This window comes from Aythya fuligula, chromosome 2 (assembly GCF_009819795.1).
Source record: "Aythya fuligula isolate bAytFul2 chromosome 2, bAytFul2.pri, whole genome shotgun sequence".
Lineage (NCBI taxonomy): Eukaryota > Metazoa > Chordata > Aves > Anseriformes > Anatidae > Aythya > Aythya fuligula.
In genome coordinates, this window is record NC_045560.1 from 79,584,528 (window position 1) to 79,609,100 (window position 24,573).

The 24,573-nt window shown below is 45.4% G+C and overlaps 1 protein-coding gene across 2 annotated transcripts in view; it reads right to left on the reverse strand.

The window, feature by feature from the left end:
• PIGN (phosphatidylinositol glycan anchor biosynthesis class N) overlaps positions 1-24,573 on the reverse strand; it is a 107,494-nt gene that overhangs the window by 40,336 nt on the left and 42,585 nt on the right. For both annotated transcript variants that reach the window (XM_032183041.1, XM_032183042.1), the window contains exons 12-13: positions 24,278-24,333; positions 8,928-9,006 (exon numbers count right to left, since the gene is read on the reverse strand). In XM_032183041.1, coding sequence (XP_032038932.1) covers positions 8,928-9,006; positions 24,278-24,333 — 135 coding nt within the window. The remainder of the gene's footprint in view (positions 1-8,927; positions 9,007-24,277; positions 24,334-24,573) is intronic.

The following is a 24,573-nucleotide window of genomic DNA, read 5'->3' on the forward strand; positions in this document are numbered from 1 at the left end:
AAGTGTATCAACTATTGAAGAGCCTGATTTGTTAGTACTCAAAAGAGTGATCATGAGCACAAAGGGCACCTGAAGCAAACAAGGGGTAAAGTTTGTGTATAAAAGGTCTCGAGTCCCTAGACCTCTGGAGCCTCTGAGCAAGCCCAAGTTCAGATGAAAGAAAGCTGGAGAGGGACTCTATCAGGGAGTGTAGTGATGGAGCAAGGAATAATGGCTTTGAACAAACGGAGGGGAGATTTAGATTAGATGTGATGTGAGGAAGTAATTCTTTATTCAGAGCACAAAGCGCACATGGGCATTAGGGCTGAAGATACACCTTGCTTCTGTTCTTGTCCGTAAAGAATAGAATAAAATCACATAAAAACCGGTGTTAACAATAAACCCAGGGCACAGGACGGGAGGTGCAGGGCAGTCCCTGTGGCCAAGGCACAGCCTTTCTCTCAGGCAAACCAAATGGCCTGGTGGAAACAGCCCCAGAAAAGGGGTCCTCAGCCCTCCCAACCCTCCTCCTTGTCCACGTGAGGGCATCTTCCAGGCTGCTCCCAGCACAGCCACCTTTGGCCATGCGTGGGCCACTCCATCATGGAGGCTTGCTGAGGTCACTGGCCACCACAGCCCCGTGGGCCCTATAAACAGGCCCCCTGCAGCTGGCCCAGTATTCACTGAGCTTCGAGGCGCCCTGACTGCCAGCCAGTGTGGCAGGAAGGAGACCAGAAGAGTGAGGCAAGCAGCAGGCCTCTTGGTGGGCGAGGACAGCCATGCTATCCAAAGAAGCACCAAGAAGGAATGCACCTGAGCAGGAGAGGTGTTGTGGGCAGAGGGATGGTGCTGGGAGCATGAGAGACACCAGTGCTCGAGGGACCTCTGGTGCCCAGCCCATGGAGATGTGTAAGCAGTACCAGTGGTACCACAACGATGCAGGCTGTCCCCTCAAACGCCCAGCGACAGGGGGCCTGGGCCTTACTACAGGCACGACAGTGGCATGGGGTGAAGGCAGGAGCATCAGGCAGACAGCCATGGGGAGCAGAGGCGTGCCCATAATCCGGAACGCAGTGCAGGACCCAGGCATGGCTGTCAAATGGACGGCAGCGTCAAACCCCTGCATGGAAATCAACCAGACAGTGGCACGGGGCCTAGGGGTGGAGCTGGACCACCCCCTGGTTCAGCACCCCGGCCTGAGAACATTCCGGATGGAAGCCATCCCGTGTGGGCAGTCCCGGGCAAGGACTGGCTTGTCCTTCTGCCAAACACCATGAAGCCCGTGGAGATGGATCCACCAGATGTGGAGGAGCCGATGGAAGTGGATCCACCTCAGCCAGAACAGAGCTGCAACTACCCCGGCATGTCTTTGCTCTGTGCCATCACAGCACCCCAACAGCATCGCTGGAGTGCCCAGCGAGCTCCCTACTCATAACATAGGCTCCATCCCCAGCAGTAGCTTGGAGCCCCGAAACACCACAGACATCCCACAAGCTTACCTGCGGGATGTCCGGCAATAAAGAACTCTGTTGCCAATGCTCAGGGGTTTTGTGAGTGCTTCTTTCCCAGCCCTTGTGCCAGAGGCGGCAGCCCTTCTGCACAGAGCCTGGAGGAACAGCACAAGAGAGCACCCAGCTCCCTTCGGGCTGCTGCTGTGCTGGGATGACAGCAGGAGTCCCCGAGGGCCACCATGCACCTCTAACATTTGTGAAAATAGACTGGGGGTGAAAATAGTAGGCTCTCGTGGGGGAGGGGGCTGTTCCTCCTGAACAACCACTACACGTTTTGAGGCCCTGCTTCCCAGGACGTGGTCAAACATCGCTCGTTGATGGGAAGTAGAGAATAATTTTTTTTTCCCCTCTCTCTGTGCTTCCACGCGGACTGATTGTTTCTTTTTTTCCTCCCCATTCCCTTTCCCTTTAATTAAACCTTTCTCATCTCAAACCTTGAGTTCTGTGTTGTATTTTCTCCCCCTTCCTCTTTGAGGAGAGGGGGAGTGAGAGAGCGGTTGTGGTGGAGCTCGGCTGCCCACCTGAGTAAAACCACCACACCTGAACCCATAGCTGGAGGCTGGGGGAGCAAAGTCCCATCCACTGTAAGCGAAGAGCAGGTTTGACACCACCTGATGAATCTAAACAGGTACAAGTCTATGGGACTTGATGACATGTATATCAGGGTCCTGAGGGAACTGGCTGATGGAGCTGCCGAGCTCTCCATCAGAGTTGAAAAGCCCTGGTATTCAGGCAATGTCCCTGGTGAGTGGAAAAATGGAAACATCATGCCCCTACTCTTCAACAATTAAAACAAAGAATTGAACAAAGAGCACTACTCTTCAACAATAAAACGATTAGGAGACTTTTCTTCTCAGAAAGAGCACTCAGGCATTGGGACAGGTTGCCCAGGGAAGTGGTGGCATCACCGTCCCTGGGGGTGTTCAAGGCAAGGTTGGACCTGGTGCGTAGGGACATGGTTTAGTGGGTGACATTGGAAGCAGGGTGATGGTTGGACCAGATGATCTTGGAGGTCTTTTCCAACCTTAATGTTTCTATGACTCTGTGTTACACTGATCGGATACAGCTAATTTTCCAGCCTGAGCTGGAAAAGAACACGTGGAACATGTGGTCCAAGGTAGATAAGGCTGCGATTTGCTAGGTCCTGCATTTTTGCCACCTAACCCAACACATAAAAGTGGCCTTAAAGGAGCCGGAGAGGGACTCTAGCAGGGAGTGTAGCCACGGAACAAGGGATAACGGCTTTGAACAAAAGGAGGAGAGATTTAGATTAGATGTGATGTGAGGAAGAAATTCTTTACTCAGAGCACAAGTGCACATGGGAATTAGGGCTGAAGATGCACCTTGCTTCTCTTCTTTTGCGTGAGGAATAGAACTAATTACCTAAAAGCCAGTGTTAAAAATAAATGCAGGGCAAAAGGTGGGATGTGCAGGGCAGTCCCCGTGGCCAAGGCGCAGCCTTTCTTGCTGGCAAGCCAAATGGCCCGGGGGAGCCAGCCCCACACAAGGCGCCCTCAGCCCCCCCAGCCTTCCTCCTTCCTCCACGTGAGGGCATCTTCCGGACCACTCCCAACACAGCCACCCAAATTTGGCCACACGTGGGCCACTCCATCACAGGGGCTTGCTGAGGTCACAGTGGCCACCACTACCTCGTGGGCCCTATAAAAAGGCCCCCGTGCCGCCAGCCCGCCACTCGCTGAGCTTCGAGGCCCCCTGACAGCCAGCATCCGCGGCAGAAGGCAGCCCAGAAGCAGCAAGGCGAGAGGCGGCCCTCGTTGGTGCGAGCGGACGGCGATGCAGTCCCAGCGAGCACCAGCAAGGAAGGCAGCCGAGAAGAAGCGTCATGGGCAGAGCACCAGCGGCACGACAAACACCGGTGCCCAAGGCCGCTCTGGCGTGCAGCCCAGTGACAATTCCAACTGGTACCCTTGGCACCACAACCATGCGGGGAACAGGCTGGCCCCTCAGCCATCCAGCCACAGGGGGGCTGGGCCTTCCCAGTGGTGCAACGGCGGCGTGGGGCGAAGGCAGCAGGAGCAGTCCGACAGCCACAGGGAGCACAGGCATGCCTACCATCCCTACCACGGCGCGGGACCCAGCCAGGGCCATACACCAGATGGCAGCGTCGGATCCACGCACGGAAATCAACCCGACAGTGGACGTAGGCGTGGAACTGAACGACCCCGTGGTTCGGCACCCCGGCCTGGAAGGCATCCTGTTTGGGCAGTCCTGGGCAAGGACTGGCTTAGCCTTCTGCCCAGCACCGAGGAGCCCATGGAGGTGGATCCTCCACAAGACACGGAGGAGCCAATGGAAGTCGGTCCACCTCAGCAAGAACAGACCTGGGACTCCAGCGGCACGTCTTGGTTCTCTGCTTTGCGAGCACAGAAGGAGCGTCGCAAGAGCGCGCGGCCAGCCCCCTACTCGTCGGCGCGCGGGCTCCATCCCCACCATTAGCTTGGAGCCCCCAAACACCATGGACGTCCTGCAGGCTTACCTGCAAGGCGTCCCGGCAATAAAGAAATCTGTTGCCAATGCTCAGGGGTTGTGTGAGTGCTTCTTTCCTATCCCCCAGCCCTTGTGCCAGAGGTGGCGTCCCTTCTGCACAGAGCCTGGAGGAACAGCACAAGAGAGGACCCAGCTCCCTTCGGGCTGCTGCGCTGGGGTGACAGCAGGAGTCCCCGAGGGCCACCATGCACCTTTAACATTTGTGAAAATAGTAGACTGAGGGGTGAAAATAGGAGTGTGTGAGTGATCAGAGGTGGCTAATTTCTTATCTTAGGAGTGAGTTTCTCTACCTGAGTACTTGGTAACGACAGATGTGGAGAAAGCTGAGGTACTCAACAACTTCTTTACCTCCATCTGCACTGGTAGGCGGGCTTCCCAAGTCTTTCATTTCCCTGAACCCACAGATGGAGGCTGGGGAAGCAAAGTCCCACCCACTGTAAGCGAAGAGCAAGTTCGAGACCACCTGATGAATCTAAACAACAGGTACAGGTCTATGGGACCTGATGACATGAATCCCAGGGTCCTGAGGGAACTGGCTGATGGAATTGCCAAGCTCTCCATCAGAGTTGAAAAGCCCTGGCATTCAGGCAATGTCCCTGGTGAGTGGAAAAATGGAAACATCATGCCCCTACTCTTCAACAATTAAAACAAAGAATTGAACAAAGAGCACTACTCTTCAACAATAAAACAATTAGGAGACTTTTCTTCTCAGAAAGAGCACTCAGGCATTGGGACGGGTTGCCCAGGGAAGTGGTGGCATCACCGTCCCTGGGGGTGTGCAAGGCAAGGTTGGACCTGGTGCGTAGGGACATGGTTTAGTGGGTGACATTGGAAGCAGGGTGATGGTTGCACCAGATGATCTTGGAGGTCTTTTCCAACCTTAATGTTTCTATGACTCTGTGTTACACTGATTGTCCTGGTTTCAGTTAGAACAGAATTAATTCTCTTCCTAGTAGCTGGTGGAATGCTGTGTTTTGGCTTAGGATGAGAAGAGTGCTGATAACACCCCGATGTTTTAATTGTTGCAGAGCAGTGCTTATACCAAGCCAAGGACACCTCAGACCTGCCAACAGGCAGGCTGTTGCAGGACAGGCAGGCTCTGTCCTGCCAACAGGCAGGCTGGGGGTGCAGTAAGAGCTGGGAGGGGACAGACCCAGGACAGGTGACCCAAACTAGCCAAAGGGGTATTCCATACCATCTGACGTCATGCTAAACAATACATAGGGGTGACTAGCCACGGGGAGGGGGCCGGACTGCTCGGGGTTAGGCTGGGCATTGGTCAGCGGGTGGTGAGCAAATGCATTGTGCATCACTTGTTTGTACATATTATTATTATTTTCCTATTATCACCATTGTAACATTATTGTTATTATTGTTATTATTATTTTGTTATTATTATTTTCCTGTCTTATTAAACTGTCTTTATCTCAACTCACGGGCTTCACTTTCCATTTCTCTCCCCCGTCCCAGAGAGGGAGGGGGGAGGGTGAGCGAACGGCTGCGTGGTGTTTAGCTGCCAGTCGGGTTAAACCACGACACTGATCGGATACAGCTAATTTTCCAGCCTGAGCTGGAAAAGAACACGTGGAACATGTGGTCCAAGGTAGATAAGGCTGCGATTTGCTAGGTCCTGCATTTTTGCCACCTAACCCAACACATAAAAGTGGCCTTAAAGGAGCCGGAGAGGGACTCTAGCAGGGAGTGTAGCCACGGAACAAGGGATAACGGCTTTGAACAAAAGGAGGAGAGATTTAGATTAGATGTGATGTGAGGAAGAAATTCTTTACTCAGAGCACAAGTGCACATGGGAATTAGGGCTGAAGATGCACCTTGCTTCTCTTCTTTTGCGTGAGGAATAGAACTAATTACCTAAAAGCCAGTGTTAAAAATAAATGCAGGGCAAAAGGTGGGATGTGCAGGGCAGTCCCCGTGGCCAAGGCGCAGCCTTTCTTGCTGGCAAGCCAAATGGCCCGGGGGAGCCAGCCCCACACAAGGCGCCCTCAGCCCCCCCAGCCTTCCTCCTTCCTCCACGTGAGGGCATCTTCCGGACCACTCCCAACACAGCCACCCAAATTTGGCCACACGTGGGCCACTCCATCACAGGGGCTTGCTGAGGTCACAGTGGCCACCACTACCTCGTGGGCCCTATAAAAAGGCCCCCGTGCCGCCAGCCCGCCACTCGCTGAGCTTCGAGGCCCCCTGACAGCCAGCATCCGCGGCAGAAGGCAGCCCAGAAGCAGCAAGGCGAGAGGCGGCCCTCGTTGGTGCGAGCGGACGGCGATGCAGTCCCAGCGAGCACCAGCAAGGAAGGCAGCCGAGAAGAAGCGTCATGGGCAGAGCACCAGCGGCACGACAAACACCGGTGCCCAAGGCCGCTCTGGCGTGCAGCCCAGTGACAATTCCAACTGGTACCCTTGGCACCACAACCATGCGGGGAACAGGCTGGCCCCTCAGCCATCCAGCCACAGGGGGGCTGGGCCTTCCCAGTGGTGCAACGGCGGCGTGGGGCGAAGGCAGCAGGAGCAGTCCGACAGCCACAGGGAGCACAGGCATGCCTACCATCCCTACCACGGCGCGGGACCCAGCCAGGGCCATACACCAGATGGCAGCGTCGGATCCACGCACGGAAATCAACCCGACAGTGGACGTAGGCGTGGAACTGAACGACCCCGTGGTTCGGCACCCCGGCCTGGAAGGCATCCTGTTTGGGCAGTCCTGGGCAAGGACTGGCTTAGCCTTCTGCCCAGCACCGAGGAGCCCATGGAGGTGGATCCTCCACAAGACACGGAGGAGCCAATGGAAGTCGGTCCACCTCAGCAAGAACAGACCTGGGACTCCAGCGGCACGTCTTGGTTCTCTGCTTTGCGAGCACAGAAGGAGCGTCGCAAGAGCGCGCGGCCAGCCCCCTACTCGTCGGCGCGCGGGCTCCATCCCCACCATTAGCTTGGAGCCCCCAAACACCATGGACGTCCTGCAGGCTTACCTGCAAGGCGTCCCGGCAATAAAGAAATCTGTTGCCAATGCTCAGGAGTTGTGTGAGTGCTTCTTTCCTATCCCCCAGCCCTTGTGCCAGAGGTGGCGTCCCTTCTGCACAGAGCCTGGAGGAACAGCACAAGAGAGGACCCAGCTCCCTTCGGGCTGCTGCGCTGGGGTGACAGCAGGAGTCCCCGAGGGCCACCATGCACCTTTAACATTTGTGAAAATAGTAGACTGAGGGGTGAAAATAGGAGTGTGTGAGTGCTTAGAGGTGGCTGATTTCTTATCCTAGGAGTGAGTTTCTCTACCTGAGTACTTGGTAACGACAGACGTGGAGAAAGCTGAGGTACTCAACAACTTCTTTACCTCCATCTGCACTGGTAGGCGGGCTTCCCAAGTCTTTCATTTCCCTGAACCCGCAGATGGAGGCTGGGGAAGCAAAGTCTCACCCACTGTAACCGAAGAGCAAGTTCGAGACCACCTGATGAATCTAAACAACAGGTACAGGTCTATGGGACCTGATGACATGAATCCCAGGGTCCTGAGGGAACTGGCTGATGGAATTGCCAAGCTCTCCATCAGAGTTGAAAAGCCCTGGCATTCGGGCAATGTCCCTGGTGAGTGGAAAAATGGAAACATCATGCCCCTACTCTTCAACAATTAAAACAAAGAATTGAACAAAGAGCACTACTCTTCAACAATAAAACAATTAGGAGACTTTTCTTCTCAGAAAAGTCTCGGACAGGCATTGGAATGGGTTGCCCGGGGGGGGGGGGGGGGTCACTGTCCCTGGGGGTGTTCAAGACAAGGTTGGACCTGGTGCATAGGGACATGGTTTAGTGTGCGACATTGGTAGCAGGGCGATGGTTGGATGAGATGATTTTGAAGGTCTTTTCTAAACTTAATTTCTCTGTGATTGTATTCTATGACCCAACACTCAAACTTGCAGGTTTGACTACTGAAAATGATTAAAATACATCCTGTAAGTAAATCTGTAACAGACAAGCAGTAGTTGGAAATAAAAAAGATCTGTTCCCACACCAAAATAGATCCATTGATGTCAACTGAGCTATTTCCAATTTACAATGATGTAAATGAAAAGGTACAAGGTATAAAATAGGTTTAGTTCTTCTGTGCATGAAACAGTAGTTTATAACCTTGAGAAACATATTAAGAAAAAAAAAAAAAAAGAGCTGAACCTTAGCACATAACAGAATTATTCTTCCATGCATTTGCTAGGTTAAATGCAATCTTACAGATTCAACTTTTTCATGGGCTTTTTCACACAAAAGTCAGTAACTAACCTAAACCTGTTAAAATGAAAGTAGTCTTTGTATCATTTAGCTCTGCAAATTATTTCTGTGAATGTCAGAATACAAGCACTGGCAAACTGCAACCATCAGGCACCCTGTCTCACTGAGTAGCAGAAAACGCTTCGGAAGGTATTCAAGACTTGCAAAGCACAGAATGATTCCACATAAAGCTCTCAGTTTCTGACAAAGTGAAATGCAAAATTAAAAACATGAACAGCTGGTTCAGGTAAGAGAAGTACAAAACAAAGCAGGGTCTATGACAGAGCAAGTCACCATGCTTTTTCATGCAACTAGCAGCCTAGGAAGGATGATTATGATCTACATTCTTTAGTTTCTCTTTGAATTTACTCTTTTTTTACAGTGGAAAAGATAAACATACATTGTGTGCTGCTATACTGTGGAATGGTAGCAAAAAGTGTAATAGCTATGACTAAAAACTGAGTAAGTATTGTTCAATAGCGCTGATGTCATGAAATGCAAAACTTTGGAGACTTATAATGGGATTTTATTTGTGTTGGTAAGTGAGATGTGCATCAGAAGGACAAATATTTTCTGGTTTAAGTTAAACAGATATAAATATATTTACATATAACAGAAGTTCTTAAAGTTTCTATAAGATAGATAGCAAAGGTGCACTTACCGCTTCATCATACTTTTGCTGCTGAATATACAGTCTTGTTTTCTTTAAAAAGTTGATCTGTTCAGAATCAGAAAGTGGCCTGTCCAACAAAATAAACAGATATTAACATTAATGCTTCTTTTCATGAGCAGAGGAGGAGACAGAAAAACTTCACTTTGTAATCAAAAATGATTCTGGAATGAAATGAAACAAAACAAGTTTTCCAAATTTCATTAGGGGAATGCTCCATACCTCTATATTCATTTTCACACGTAAGTCAACACTGCTGCTGTCTAATTTACTCCAAGAACTTTGGATTAATAGACACATCTTTTATTCCCAGCTAATACTGCTGGTGAAAATTCTCTCCCTTGTGCATTATTATTGACCACTGCCCTGAGCAAGAAGCACTGCACACACAAGAATTAAGCAAATTAACTGATTTGATGATACTCATGGCTGTAAGATGTTTGAAAGCCTGTCAGCAAAGGACAAATTGTTCAGGATCCACAATAGCCATAGATGATGCCTAACAATCTTTTATTAAAAAAAAAAAAAAAAAAAAAAGAAAAAAAAAAAAGAATTTATCTCCTCTTCCAGGAAGCTGTCAACAGAGTCCCCATACCAGGGGATAGCACAATTACCTGACAGCACTGAGGCCTGTGGTAAAAATCTCTGACTTTAATGAGTTAGATAATCACCCAAAATCATTTCTACAACCCTTCCTTTCCAGGAAATATCACCATGGGTGAACAAACCAGCCAACCAACCCCCACCAAACAGAGGAGGAAGGAGCTGAGTCCCTTGCCACTTTGTTCCAGGTTAAGGATGGCAGCAGGGCAGAGGACCCCTGGGCAAATTGTCAGCCACTCGCCCTCTCAGCACCACAGAGGAAAATTGTCATGGGTCCCAGCTTCATGACAGCTGATAAACAGATACGGGAAGGTTTTCCTTCACACCCTCCACAACACTGCTGAGCCACAGCATCACCTTCACAGCACGATGGCCCAGCAGTGTACCATTGGCCCTTGCGCACACTCCTCCACACGCAGAAATCCAAACTTCACGTTTCAGGCTGTACCAAATCCAGATCCACCCTTGGGGTCTCATTCCTTTTATTTTAATCAGCAGCAATAACCTGGGTGGGCACTCAGTTGAACCACGGGGGTCGTTTTTGATGTGATGCACCCACTGCCTGGAAACACTTCCTCCTGAGCATTTGATATGAGCTGTAGGAGCTACCACTGCCTGCCACCCAGAAGCAGCTGATGCATCATCAATGATACATACACGCTATCTTGTGAGCCACGAAACCGATGTGAAGGATTCTGTGATTGACCAACCTGATTTTTTTTTCTTTTACTATTACTAATAGTACCCTGACGTGTTTTGCTGGATTGCTTTGATTTCAGAGCACAGCAGTATTGAGCAGGAGTCTTCTAAAACATATAAGATAATAGCAGCAAAATATCTATCTTTTGAAAAAGGTAAATAACTAGCTGCATTTAAAATGTTCAGCTGTTTTAAATCTAGAAGAATCTAAATGTGTTGTTATCTGTAAACAAGAAGGAAGTGAGAGGCCCCATGGAATTCAATGCACTCCGTAACAGAAAAGCAACAGAGGAAGAAAGGCAGATGAGTGACATGGTGGTAGTGAACATTTAATCACCTTAACTTTGGAGGGGAGGGCATAAGACTTCAGAAAACAGCCTTGAAAAGTAGCAGAGTGAATGCTGGTTGTTTCTGCACCTTCATGGTATGTCCCGATGAACATCAACCCTACAGCTCCAAAGGCCAAGGGCTACCAGCACGTAGCCAGAGAGCGTGCACCAAGGCTGGTGATAATTCAAGGAGGAATCAATTCTTCAAGCAGGCTAACAAGATGCTAGCACTGCCTCAGAGAAATCTTTGATCTATCTAGTTTTGCTAATGTTTTTGGCAGGGCAAACTGCCAAAGGAACCAAACCCACGTGGCAGTTTCTACCTTGTGAATAACAGGAAGAAGAAGTGCTAATTTTTAGGTAAGGAGTTAAAGAATCTGGAATGAATATTAAGCAGCTTCATTTAGAACTTCAGTTCATCCAAAGGGTTCCTACGTGAATTGTCTCATTTTTATTGTTTTATATGTATGCTTTCTGACAATTTTATCCTTCTAATATTTAATGCAAAGGTTTAACATGCTAGAAAAGCCTTATTTTTACCTTTCACTCTCTATTCTTTGCTACAGTCATTTAGCTATAAATCCCTTAATTATCTTTTTACTCTCGATGAACCATTTTAATATTAACGAACAAGTTACAGTCTTTACCTATTCCTTCTTCGATGACAGCTCCCAGGATCTCTGCACGTGGAACAGTGTAACAGACTAAATTTTTTTTAAGCAGAAAGGTTCAGGAAGTCAAATGCACAATGCAATTATTATGTCAAATGGGGTTGCCATTAGCGAGTGTGCAGTTAATTCTCAATAGCTACTGTCGTACCACACATTTTACCTTACTTCCATACGCATGGATTTCAAGGTACTGACAGTACAATTATGTATGGATTACTTCTCTGTTAAGTTAATGAATTCTACCAGAAACTGAGGACTGTTCACACATACCTGTATCAAAATGCAAGTTTCATCCTGAATACAATGTTTGATTGTCACCTTACACATTATTTGCCTCAATATTCAATAAAAACTAAAATAAGCCATGAGAGGATTTTTACATCTCATACCAGACTAAAGAGAAGAGTTACTAAACACGCAGATTATTCCTCAGTCAAGGTCTGAATGTAGTTCACCATAAGCAGCTTATCATCCACCAAGGATCTCAATTTGCATCCTAAACCTGACAAAGAAGATGGGAAATTTAAAAGAAGACCCTCACCAGAGGTAGGAGATAGAGCAAAGAGATAAAGCTGACCCATGAATAGAAGTGCAAAGTTGCCTAGAAAAGGGAGAAGCCAGGGACTTAAATAAACAAACAGCTCACAACTGACTCAAAATAAACAAATAAATAAATAAATGAAGTCAGAACAAATGAAAAAAACAGAGCCCAGAAAAAGCAGACACAGACTTGCGTGCATGGTACTTGGATTTTACCAATTTTCTGTATTTCCCATACTATCCCCTGAGGAGTGTTTTTAAAACTGTTATTAGATATAAACATCTTTGTCTATTTCAGTCAGAATATGTTCCAGAACAAATAACCCATCAATGTAAAAGCTGCGTGCAACAGATCAGTGGAAAAAAAAGTATCACAGAAGTGGGAAGAGAGAGGAAGAAGAAATAACTCACGCAACCTAGGGCAACTAGACACCATAAGATATCATTTTCCTTATGGGATAACAAACGGAATTTATACCTACAAATGAGGCTCTGCAACTGGACTTCACTCAGGTACCATGAAATTAAAAATGAAATACTTGCATGCTAAAATCACATATGAAACAAACCATGCTGAACAATGTGCAACACCAGAGACCTTGAGACTTACTGAAGCATCACTTAGGAGGAATTTAAGAATATTTAGAGGTACTGAGAATTCAAGGCAATGCTGAAAACTAGTGGATTTAGCTCCAACCCTATGCATTCAGTCATGAGAGGTTCCACCGTAATATAATACTATACATTACAAGGTAAGCAGACTCTGGAAAAGGAAAAAATAGAGCTGCAAATTGCAGAAACTCACCCTTTTGAGGCAAACAGTAATGAACCATCCAAAATAAAGGAACAGAGAATAAAAAGTAATACCTAAACATGTATTGTATCTATTCAAAGATGATTATGAATGATGGTTAATTTTTGACTACCTGAACACATACAGGATTTCAGTGCATGAGTACAAATAGAATAAAATGTATCAGGTGTCAAGAGTTTCAGCCCTTACAGACAAAGTTTATGAGGTGCTACTGTCTGATAATTCCAACAATCAGAGCACAAAGTGGAAAAGCTGTTTGCTAGGTTTTAATTTTAGATGTGACCAAACAACAAAACTGCAAGGCAAACGTGGATCTGAGAAATTAAATCTTGAACTATTCTTAGCACCAGTTAGTTTAATTTTAACTTAATTGAAACCATTCAGAAGGTTTAGAATACAAACCAGGTAGTGTCAGAGACAAGAGTAAGCAGGCCAGTTATTTCCCTGTGTTTCAACGTGCAGCAATCCCAGAGGCACTACTAGTATGGTAATGTATTCTCAAGGTCATTTAATGCACACACATGCAATTAATATTAATAGTAATTAAGTGAGTTTAGTGATCATTATTAAAAAGATCCTGAACTCTACAAAGAGCTTGAAGTTGTGAATACACATGTTCCTCCTGGCTACCCTTCACCATCCAGTTCTACAAAATTAGAAGTACAACTAGTACAAATTAAGTCTTTTTGCTGTACCACAATATCCTAGAAGTCTTGTTTTCGCTGTATTTACCTATTAATAGGGAAGAGAGAGCAGCTGTCCTCCTTTCTTTGAAGAAAGCATTACAAAATACATCGCTCGCACACTGTAAAATGTAGTACCCTGAGATTTAACTTGAACAAAAAAAACCTATGAACTTAATAGTCCCATATATGATAAATAATCTACATGCCTACACAGTAACATTAGGCCTCTACATTCTTCACAGGAAATGATGGTGGCACTAGGAGAAGGGTAATTTTGTTTTTCAATATGGCCATCTGAAATTAGCTTTCTAGCTCCAGACAGAGAACTCACAGCTTCATCCGTGAACAAACACAGTTAATTACGGAAGAAAACAATTGGGCTAATTGTGCAAGTGCTTGTAAACCATCCCTTATGAGATGTTAGCTACCCTTCTCATAAGCATACCTGACAGGATTAATCTTTCTAACGCATCATTCACGCTTCATATCAGCTAAGCTATTTGACAGCACTAATAACAAGGCTGAGATGAAGCAAGGCTCTGGTAGCAATGTCAAGGGGACCTCTCTTTGGCCAGTGAATCTTATTTATCATCACGCTACAGAATTACCATCCCCACCAGCACAGACAGCGTGCTACAGTCAAACCATGAAACCCAACAGCAAGAGACATCTTACAACGACATCTGTACCCTCCACTACCAGTATGTTAATTTTATTATGTCTGATCATTTGGGTAATGATTTATAGTCGTTATATTGTACAGTACATTTCCCAGAATTATGCCATAAAAAACACACAGCCCTTAGGATCTGTCGTGGTTTAACATTTAAAGTGCTCCAGATTTCATCATGAAAGTCAAGGAAGCATCACAGACTGGCAGATGCAACGTATGAAGAAAAATGCTGAGTTGCTTTTTTCTTTTTTAAAGCTTGCTGCCAAGCAGTCGAAACAAATTTGTTTTCAGTTCCCTCAAACACACACGCATCCCTGTATGTATAACTAATAGACTACTCACACTTGAGAACTTAATTTCTTGCAGAACTCAGTCTCTCCAAGACCAACTCCGTGTACCTCACCATCGTCAGCTCATACACATTACATCCATCGCTCCTTTTTTTACTCTCGCCGTTAGTAAAAACAAATGCAAACAAAGAAACACTGAAACCTGTGCATTCTACAACACTTTTGGAATGACAAGATTTGCAGAAAGCAGTGATCACATTTCTACAAACCATATCCCACCAGCAGCAATAGCTGCTCAGCAGACATCGATCATCTAACTTTGCATATTAGGTATTAGGAGATGGGGAAAAAGACCAACTCTTCCCACTGAGGAGAAACAAAGATCTTGAAGGTAAGGATATGCATCCCTTGAACCTCATTATGAACCCCAAATAGATGTGGAAAGGCGACCTGAATAAAGCCTACTAGGATTTTGTATGCATCAGCTTCTCCTGAACTTAGTCACAGGACGGTTTGGGTTGGAAGGGACTTTAAAGCCCACCCAGCTCCAAACCCCTGCCATGGGCAGGGACACCTCCCACCAGCCCAGGCTGCCCAAAGCCCCATTCAGCCTGGCCTTGAGCACCTCCAGGGATGGGGCACCCACAGCTTCTCTGGGCATCCTGTGCCAGGGCCTCACTGCCCTCTGGATAAAGAACTTCTTCTGAATACCTAATCTAAACCTACCCTCTTCTAGTTTAAAGCCATTCCTCCTTGTCCTAGCACTACACTCCCTGACACAGAGTCCCTCCCCAGCTTTCCTGCAGGCCCCCTTTAGGCACTGGCAGGCCCCTGTAAGGTCTCCCAGAGCTTTCTCTTCTCCAGGCTGAACAACCCCAGCTCCCCCAGCCTGTCTTTGTAGGAGAGGTGCCCCTTTGAGCATCCTCATGGCCTTCCTCTGGATTCCCTCTATTACATCCACGTCCTTTTGTGCTGGGGCCCCAGAGCTGAGCGCAGGGCTCCAGGTGGGGTCTCACAAGAGCAGAGCAGAGGGGCAGAATCCCCTCCCTCGCCCTGCTGGCCACGCTGCTTTTGGTGCAGCCCAGGGTACAGGTGGCTTTCTGGGTTCACATCAATCGAGCACATACAGCAGCATCGCACATGGCAGGCCTTGTCACCTGCTTCGCTATGAAACTCCAAACTCCCCAGCAGCTGGCAATGAAAGAGGCCTCAGACTGCTGCCTCCCCCAGCAACCTCTTCCTTAAAAAGGCCGAGCGGTCACAGATCCTTGTCCTCTTCTCAAGCAAACTGCTGGCGTTTTGGTAATTGGCAACCTGAAAGAAACCCCCTGGAGGAACGCTGCCCCTCTCATCACCAGGTTGTCCCACTGGCACCACCCCACCCACGGAGCAGCCCAGGTCTCTGCCACACACCGGCAGTCTTGTCGTGCTGAGTGGGGCCAGCGCTAACATCTCTGCTCTCACCAGGAGAGAAAATTGCCAGCGAAGGAAGCAGTTGCATGTATTCAGACTGTTTACCAACTCTCCCGCTGTGAGGGAGTCATACTAAGAAGGCCAGATTGCTTCCAGTTCAGCAGTTCTGCAATCAGCTGAAATAGTGCTTAGAGGACCAACTATTATTATTTTGATCCACATCACTGCTGCTGGCGAGATGGCATCTTGGAAGCGCAGATATAAAACTCGCCCGGCGCTTTTGCAGGGCTGCTACTCAAAAGATGTACAAGTAATGGAACAACACTTTTTCACAGCCTTTTTGGAGCAGCAAGAGGATCTAAAAACAAAGCCAGTCTCCTGCGAGAGCTGCCTTCAAACACTCCCACCGTACAACGGAGAGCATCTCAGAAAGCATCAGGTAGGAAAGGACAACGCAAGATACTCACAGTGTGTGATGTGAGATCAGTCTGGCAGAAATGTGATTGCGTGCCTCTTCCTGATTCACATCAAATTGGTACTAACAAGCAATCTGAGCGCAGAGATGTGATATTAATGACAGTGCAATCAGAATCAAGCCTCACCTTATCATCCTATCATTTCTTTTAAAGACACGGTGCATACCCTAGCAGCAAGAGAACAAAACGCATAATACAAAGCCCTCCCAATTCTCTATCAAGAGCAGAAAATGATCAGAGAGTGAATAGCAAATGATGCAAAGCCATGAGTTCATTCAGTGGGCCATGGAGAAAAATCAACCCAATAAATATTTCAGAAATCAAAGCCTGGAACCGTGATGTTTACTTTTCATTGAACTCGCTCTGAAGCACAGAGTACATGATGCTACTACAAGCAATGATCAGGAAAAAAATCGGGTGCTATAGTTTCATGGACTTTACCAAATTACACATTTACATTCATTTTAACATTCAGAAACTGATTTTCTCCATTTTAAAAATGTGTTTGTTCTAGTTCTTTATATGTGCCTGTTCAAAAAAAAAAAAAAAAAAGAATTGTCTTACTGTATCTTCAAAAGACAGACAGAAAGCACGTACTGTTAGATACAGAAACTTATTTCAGTGTTGTTCAAATAGTGAAATACCAAAGATTAAACAATTCAGTGGGTAACTTGGTGATGCTTAACCTGTAGAGACAGATTAAAACATTTTAGTAAAATGTTAAAATTCAGCCTACGCTACTAAAGGGGCAAGTCCTATGAAATTTAGTTTTCATACTTTAGAAGATGCAACTCATTTACAAGTGAAAAAAAAAAAAAGTAATATTTTAGTGTGTTAAAGCAGTGCTAAAGAAAAAGATAGTCACACTGAAAAGTTAACCCACCCTAAAGAGTTAAGTTCCTCTGACAGTGCTACCTAAGGCCCAGGACCCTCACTTTTCCACATCCTCCTGATCCAACCTCTCCTCTCCTGCTATTCCACGCCAGGCGTTTCAGCTCTGTAGTGGCTCCAGTTCAGCCAGGTTTTTGTGCCTTCTGAATTTTCCAACTACTGTGCTAGGGTAAGTCAGCCAGCCTAGCTGTAGGGCTGCCGTCAGTTGCCTTTGCAAACTTTTTTTCTTTTAATAAATATTAAAGGCACCACATCAGGCACTCTGGAAAGAAAAAAAAAAAAAAAAAAAGAGGAGTAAGAAGAGTAATGGGAGACTTCTAAATCTTGAGTTTTTTAAGCTGTAAAGCATAATGAAATTACAGAACTTAGACTTCCATAGACTAAAGATACCAAAAAACTTCTCTAGTGATGTATCTCTAAAGCATCTCTACTGCAAGAGCTGCGGCCAAGCAAAGGCCCCTCAGATGCGGTCCCTCCGGACACTTTGAAGAGGCACAGCTGAGTCAAGTCGAGTCACCCGAGGCCTGCACTGCACACCCAGCGTGGCTTTCAGGCTGCGTGGTGCTGCACAAATCCCTTGGCCAAGCTCAGCCAGATGGCTGTACCAGAGGAGCCACGGGCAGCTCTCACCCAGCGCTGGTACTGCCCGCACGGCCTGGCCTTCATCTCACAGCGCAGCAGGAAGTTCTCATGTGAACCTCTGTTTTGTTTGACAGTGGAAATAATAAATAAAGTTGATTTACTGTAAGCAAATCACATAACAGTTTGAATGAGGAAAGGGAAGGAACCTCTCCACGGGCAGGATCTGTGCAATGCTGTGGGAAAATCCATCTGGCTTCTGCTTCAGGAAGATGAGGCGGGGTGCCCGGCATCCAAAGGGCCATAAAGTAAGAAGAATATAGATAATGAGCCAACCTTATCTTATGAAAGCAGCTATTTTATCCTATTTGTTGTGCCTTTCTTAGTGAGATCCAAAGAGGCCTGTGCTGTTTCTTCCACTTGACTCCCCCGGTGACGAACATCCTCCTCCATCCCTTCCCACCCCACTGCCTGCCCTGCACACCCCCCACACCCTTTCTACACGACGCCTCGTAACCTCCCAGAAAAGGCCCGTGAGGTTTATCCAAGGTGACAAGCAAATACATACAAGTCTTGTGATACTTTATCTCATACGTTAGCCTCTCAGATTCTCCTAAAGACCTACTTCCCACTTGAAAATAAATCCAATTATGTCCAGTCCTTCTGCGCAGCAAGCTCTGCGTGTAAAAACTGAGAGCTTTGGAGTGTGCTGAAACCTGCCACCAGCAGGGTGCCTGCTTTCGAAGAGGATTGCATCCTCCCTGATCAGTGTTCAGAGCTTCAGACACAGCACATTCAGTGACACAGAAGCTTTTTTTTTTTTTTTTGCCAAAAACATGCGTTTTATGTGTTTTATAGAAGACATAAATTTCTGATGCATCTAACAGTCCTTAATGTATATAACCACGTGTGTCTCAGGTGTTACCATTTAAATAAATGTCATTTATTTAAACAAAACAAGAACTTGGTGCTTTGAAGGATGTACTGTGTTTACTGACCTCAAGGGACCCTGCCCCACCTAATGGTGGAGGAGAAATCACTCGTTTCACTTTGATCCAAATGTCAATTTGTCGAAATATTTCTTAGTGCAGTTTTGAAAGGCCATCAGGCAGAGGGAACAATGGAGTGCTGTATCTTCAGTCACAGGAAGGAAGGAGAAAAGAGATATTTGTGCATATGGCCTTTCTTTGAAGTTGCTGTACATCTTCAGAGACACTCCACACTAATGAAAGAACTACTTTCTATTGCCATGGCAAATCACTGAATAGTTTGGGTTGGAAAGGACCTTAAGAGCCATCCAGTTCCATCCCCCTGCCATGGGCAGGGACACCTCCCACCTCACCAGGCTGCCCACAGCCCCATCCAGCCTGGCCTTGAGCACCTCCAGGGATGGGGCAGCCACAGCTTCCCTGGGCAGCCTGTGCCAGGGCCTCACCACCCTCAGAGTGAAGAATTTCCTCCTAACATCCAATCTAAATCTCCCCTCATTTAGTTCAAAACCATTCCCCTTCATCCTGTCATTATCTGCCTGAGCAAGAAGTTGCTCTCCATCTTTTTTTTTTTTCTTTTCTTTTTTTAAAAGCTCTTTAAGTATTGAAAAGCTGCAATGAGATCACCCCAGAGCCTTCTCTTCTTCAGGCTGAACATCCCCAGCTCTTTCAGCCTTTCTTTGTAGGAGAAAAATTTCTCCTGTCCTCTGATCATCTTTGTGGTCCTCCTCTGGACCCACTCTAACAAACCCACGTCCTTCTTGTGCTGGGGTCCCAGAGCTGAACCCAGGGCTCCAGGTGGGGCCTCACAAGGGCAGAGCAGGGGGGGACAATCACAAATACATGACGCATATCCACGTGCAAAGACTCAGTCTACGTGATTGATATGCATCAAATCCATGCAAACATTTAAGGCAGTCATATCTCAATTTATATGGGAGGGTAGGGGGAAGGAAATGTTACATTTTCACAAGGTGAGGGAGAAACATATTTTAATTGCAGTACAGTGCACACACTAAAATGCAGGGGCTTTCTATAGAACTATAGCTATGGAAGTCATAGCTTGATCATACATACCTATAGCTCCTGGATTATTGAAATTTAGCATTCAAGCAATTAAATTACGTAAGAATGCTTAAATTACTTTAAGAATGCAATATCAAGGTGGTACGAGGTTTTTCATATATGAGAAGATACTAACATGACAATGAGTAACAGTTATGCTGTTTCCTGAAGAAAGAAAAAAAACAAACACCTTTCTTATTGACAAAAACTGCCAAAGACATTCAAAAAAGCACAGCTAGAGGAAATCAAGCACTCATCATCCAGCTGCCCATCTCTTCTTTGTATGTGGTGGTTCTTAACCTACTGCTCCTGCTGTCTTACCACGGGTCAACCAGAACCTGAACAGCTGGAAGCTGTCTTGCCTGAAAGCATTGCATACACCAGCCATACACAGCAAGCACTCTTGTGCTTTTGTGTAATTTAATACCTTAAATCTCTCGCACCTGTTGAAATAATCAAGTTGTTTTAATTGGTTTAAGAGGATTTCAATGCAACAATGATGTCCACTCTACTCACCTCACTACAACTGTCCTTCCTGCTACTCCTTTTAGGATTCTGGGGGTGATTTATTTTTTTTTTTTTAGGATTTACTGCAGAGTCTGGAGGTGGCAGCTTTGGGAATGCTTTTGCAACAGCAGCATCTGGCCCCTTGGCACGCTCCTCTTCAAACAGGGCCAGCTCTGCAGTTGCTTGAAGGTACATCAAGTGGTGAGAATGCTAAGATAATTTCACTATCCTGGACATCGGTCTTCCTGTCAGCTGTCTTCAGATTTGTCCTCCCTCTCTCTTTCTTCAAAGCATCTGGTATTTTGGTACCCGCCTTTCTTACTTACAAAGGTCAGGGCACTGTGCCTGGTAAGGTTTTGTTACACAAGTAACCTCTGAAGACTTGCTTTTCACAGCTGGAGGAAAATGCAGGGAGTGGAAAGAGGTGGGAGGAAAACTCATTTCAGGCAGTAATCCCTTCAGATATCCAACTGGAATTGCCTATAAATATTCTAAACAATTATTCAACATAAGCCTCACAAGTGACTGGCACACAAGCAGGGGATGCTTCTGCTCCTGTGTATTCATTCACCCCTCTAGGGGCAGGTTGTGCACCTTGCCTGGCAGAGTCAGACACTCGCAGCTGAGCTCCTTCCAAAATGTATACTCAGTTTCATAGGTAGCCTCAGGATACACGCTTACACAGATTCGTTCCTTGATGAAGAGACGTGAACTAAATGAAAACAACACTGACAGCCAGACACGTCCCTTTTCATAGATACAGCTACCCAAATTCTGACCTGCCTCAAAGGTGGTTAAGTAGATACCTACTAAAGTTTCCATTGCATAACAATGGTCAGATCCATCCTCCCCGTCCTTACAAATTTGACAGATGATTTCAGAGATGCAATTTGGGTCCAAGAGAGACAGGGCACATTCCCAATGGCCTCCTTCCTTCCCTGGCCATTGCACTAGCCACATTTCTACTAGAGGATAGATTCCTTGTGGAGATCAGGAGACTTTATCACTTCAAGAACCTTCCTCTCCGTTGCCAGCATTGTATAAAAACAGGCTTGTCATGTAGATATACTAGCTTAATGCTTTTGGTGTGAGAGATTGAATGTCCAACTCAAATGCTAGTTTTTGAGTCATTGCATCAGAGGTCATGAAGAGTTTTCTAGTGACGTGGCAACAATATACCTTGAAAATTCAAGCCCAGAAACAGGATCTCCCCCTTACAATATAAGAAGAACCTTTTCATGGTATTTCTTGCTAAAAAATTAACCTGAGTTTTTCTGGAAAGATTTCTTTCTACAGAACACATTATCTGTGAATGTATCTCCCTCTATACAATTACTATTAAAGCTGTGTTTATATCAACTTCTCTGGAAACAGAACGTCTCAGTACGAAATTTTACGTTCATATTTCTTCTGCAGTTGACATCCACATTTCAGTTACACAGACTTAAACAACACTTATTAAATTACACCATTTAAGTAATTGAAGGAGGGCAATTCTTAAGCATTTTTGTTTATTTTCTCATGGTACTGAAACAGAATGTGTAATATTCCAAGATGGAGTATTTACTTTTCAAACTTCCACATAAAGTTGATGGTCCCAAAGCCATGAACTATGCTTCACTAACCTCTGATAAATGAGGGAGGAACAAAGCATTATGGTTTCTGAGCATCAAGTTACAGATTTCACGCGCCAGAAAGATTAAAAAAAGGATATCTACCTCCTTCGTACAAGAACTCACATCTATGAGTAGTGGTGGAAGAAGCTACTCTCACCTTAATGAAAGGCCAGTAGTGGTCAGAAGAAACAACACAGAGCTGTGTTCAACAGTGGACAAGGACAAACACTGATTAACATCAACTTGTGGTCAAACCTCTCATTAAATCTACGCTGACAAATCCAAATAGTGTACAGCTGTGCAGAAACGGAATCTCTATACCACTACCAATTATTTTGAAACAGTATACCACGAGGTCTGCTGCTCCAGATACCCACCAAAGATGGGCTAATTTACCTCCTGTATTGCATCTGTGGAGAGTTTTGTCATCTTTGAAGAGACTGCTAATACAAAATTGTACTTTTCCATTCACACCATTTTATTCAGTGTAGTGATAGCAGTGGAACAACGTGTGTTGTATTACCAGATTTCAAACTGGATCATATGGGCAATAATGCTGCTGCCTTCTGGGCTTCTATCCTTCAAAACACGCTCAGCAGCACATAGCAAACAAAATAATACTCAGATGTGTTAACAAATTTGAGGGTTCTGACAGTGAGCATGGACAAGACTAGCTGTGAAGACTTGAAATGCCCATCTCCTCTCTGCCCCCAGACACACACACTACCTGACCTACACAGTAAAGCCAGCAGAAGGGGGTACCTGCCTTTCCCTGAGCATCTCAGACATAAGCCAAGTTTTATAAGTCAAGGAGCACTGGGAAAACTAGTTAGTATCTGGCTAAATTCACCCTACAGCACACTGTGGATGAATATTTGCTTTAATGCATCACGGCCTGTGATATGAATCTTCTGTTTTCCTAATGTGAAGAGAAACAATATCTTGAGGAACCAAGGAAAGTCTTTATGCACGCAACACACTAACACCTTTTGTAGGGTAATTCACACATCCAAGGAATTGTTTTGGTTTCACTCACCTTTCCCTTGAAACCGTTATCCCAAATTCTGATTCAGAAACTATTTAAGAATACACAGAGAAAGTAAAATAAATGTGTTCTTGCAGCGTGCCACACTGAAAAGTGACATTATTTTTATACCAAGTTTTAGTCATATTTTCTAAGTGATGTCTCAAGCATTTCAAGAACATTTCAACCCAAAATATACCTCCTCTCCCCGCAGAAAAAGAAAAAAAAGAAAGAGGAAAATACCAATTCATAAGGCAATTAGCAGTACTTAGTTGTTTTAAAGTTAAACTTAACACTAAGAAAAACACACCACATTTTACAGATTCAGACACTTCTTGCAGAAAGGTGAAATTTAAAGAAGAGCTGTGAAGTCAACCTTCACAGCCTTGCCCACAGAACCAAAGCTGACTGACTGTCCTTTGCACATGGCATTTTTGTTCCCTACAGATCAGTAAGTTATTAGGCAAGGCAATTGTCATTCCTAATCAGAATTTAAATCAAAGCATTCGTTATGTGCCCATGATTGACTTAACCGGGGTCTCAGAAACTAATGTCTTGGAGCCCTGCCCTCAGAAGAAGCTAGTGGTGTAAGACTCACACAGTAAATCTCTATTCAGAAAGACAGCAAATCTTATTTAGCAGTTACACGTACTTCACAGGAAAAGAGCCTAGTACTTTCCTGCTCCTATGATTTAAAGATCTTAATTAACATCAGTTTTATTTCCCAAAGGAAAACAGCTGCGCTCAATGACAAAGCATTTTTGGAGCTCTCCACACACTAAAGGCAGAACCGATCATGCGCCCCCATAGCAAAGCTTTCTCAAACCTTCTGGGGCAGCGGGAGGGCAGTAGGATAAAGCAGCTTTAGCTGGATAAGACGGAAGGGTGAGTGGGTCAGTAGCGGCTGCGTACATGGGAACACAGAGCTCACAGATACACAAATCTTTTTCAAAATTCCTTCATGGCCTTGGAAACAAATACTAGGCAACACAAAGACTTTGAGCCTCATTTCTGGCTGCAAGGGGTTTTGTTTGTTGGCTATTCATTAGAATTTAAATTGCAGAAGAAACAATTCCTAGACCAACTTTGATATACATACAATCTGTTCTCTTCCTCGTTTGTATTTCCTAACCCTACAGCACCTTCTTTTCTCCCAAGGAAAGATAAAAGAACATAGCAAAAAAAGAAATCAGGGAGACTTACCATGGAGTCTCTATTTAGCTATATTGTCAAAAAAGTTAAGTAAATAACCCTTAACCAAAGACTAAGTGTAAGGAATGACAATTTCTTTTTAGATCTACTTTAACCAGAACTTTTAAATAGAAATTTATTGCATAAAGTCTTCATTAATGCAAAGTTTCATAGTTAGATAAGCACTATAATTTAACAAGGAAGAGGCCAGATTTCTCTGTCGTTAGATTTCACTGAAATACCAAAGTGTTAAAACAATCAAGGAAAGTCTTTACAGGCACTTACTTAAACGGTGTGAACAGAAATGACAATGTAGTTGCCTTTTTCTGATTCATCTTAACCTGCATAAGAAAAAAGTTACACCATTACATGCAAGTTGCAACAAGAACAAAAATTATGTCAGGCATTAAACTAAGTCACAGAAAAGTTCTAAGACCACAGAAAAGGAATTAAATCAAGTTGCCATTAGAGTGCCCAGGAAACCGGGTTTTAAACATTTGTCTGTATAACTCCTCTGAACGCTGAACCAGTGTTTTTGGGAAGCCAGAGCTGCTCCAATGTAGGTAAAATACAGCCCCCTC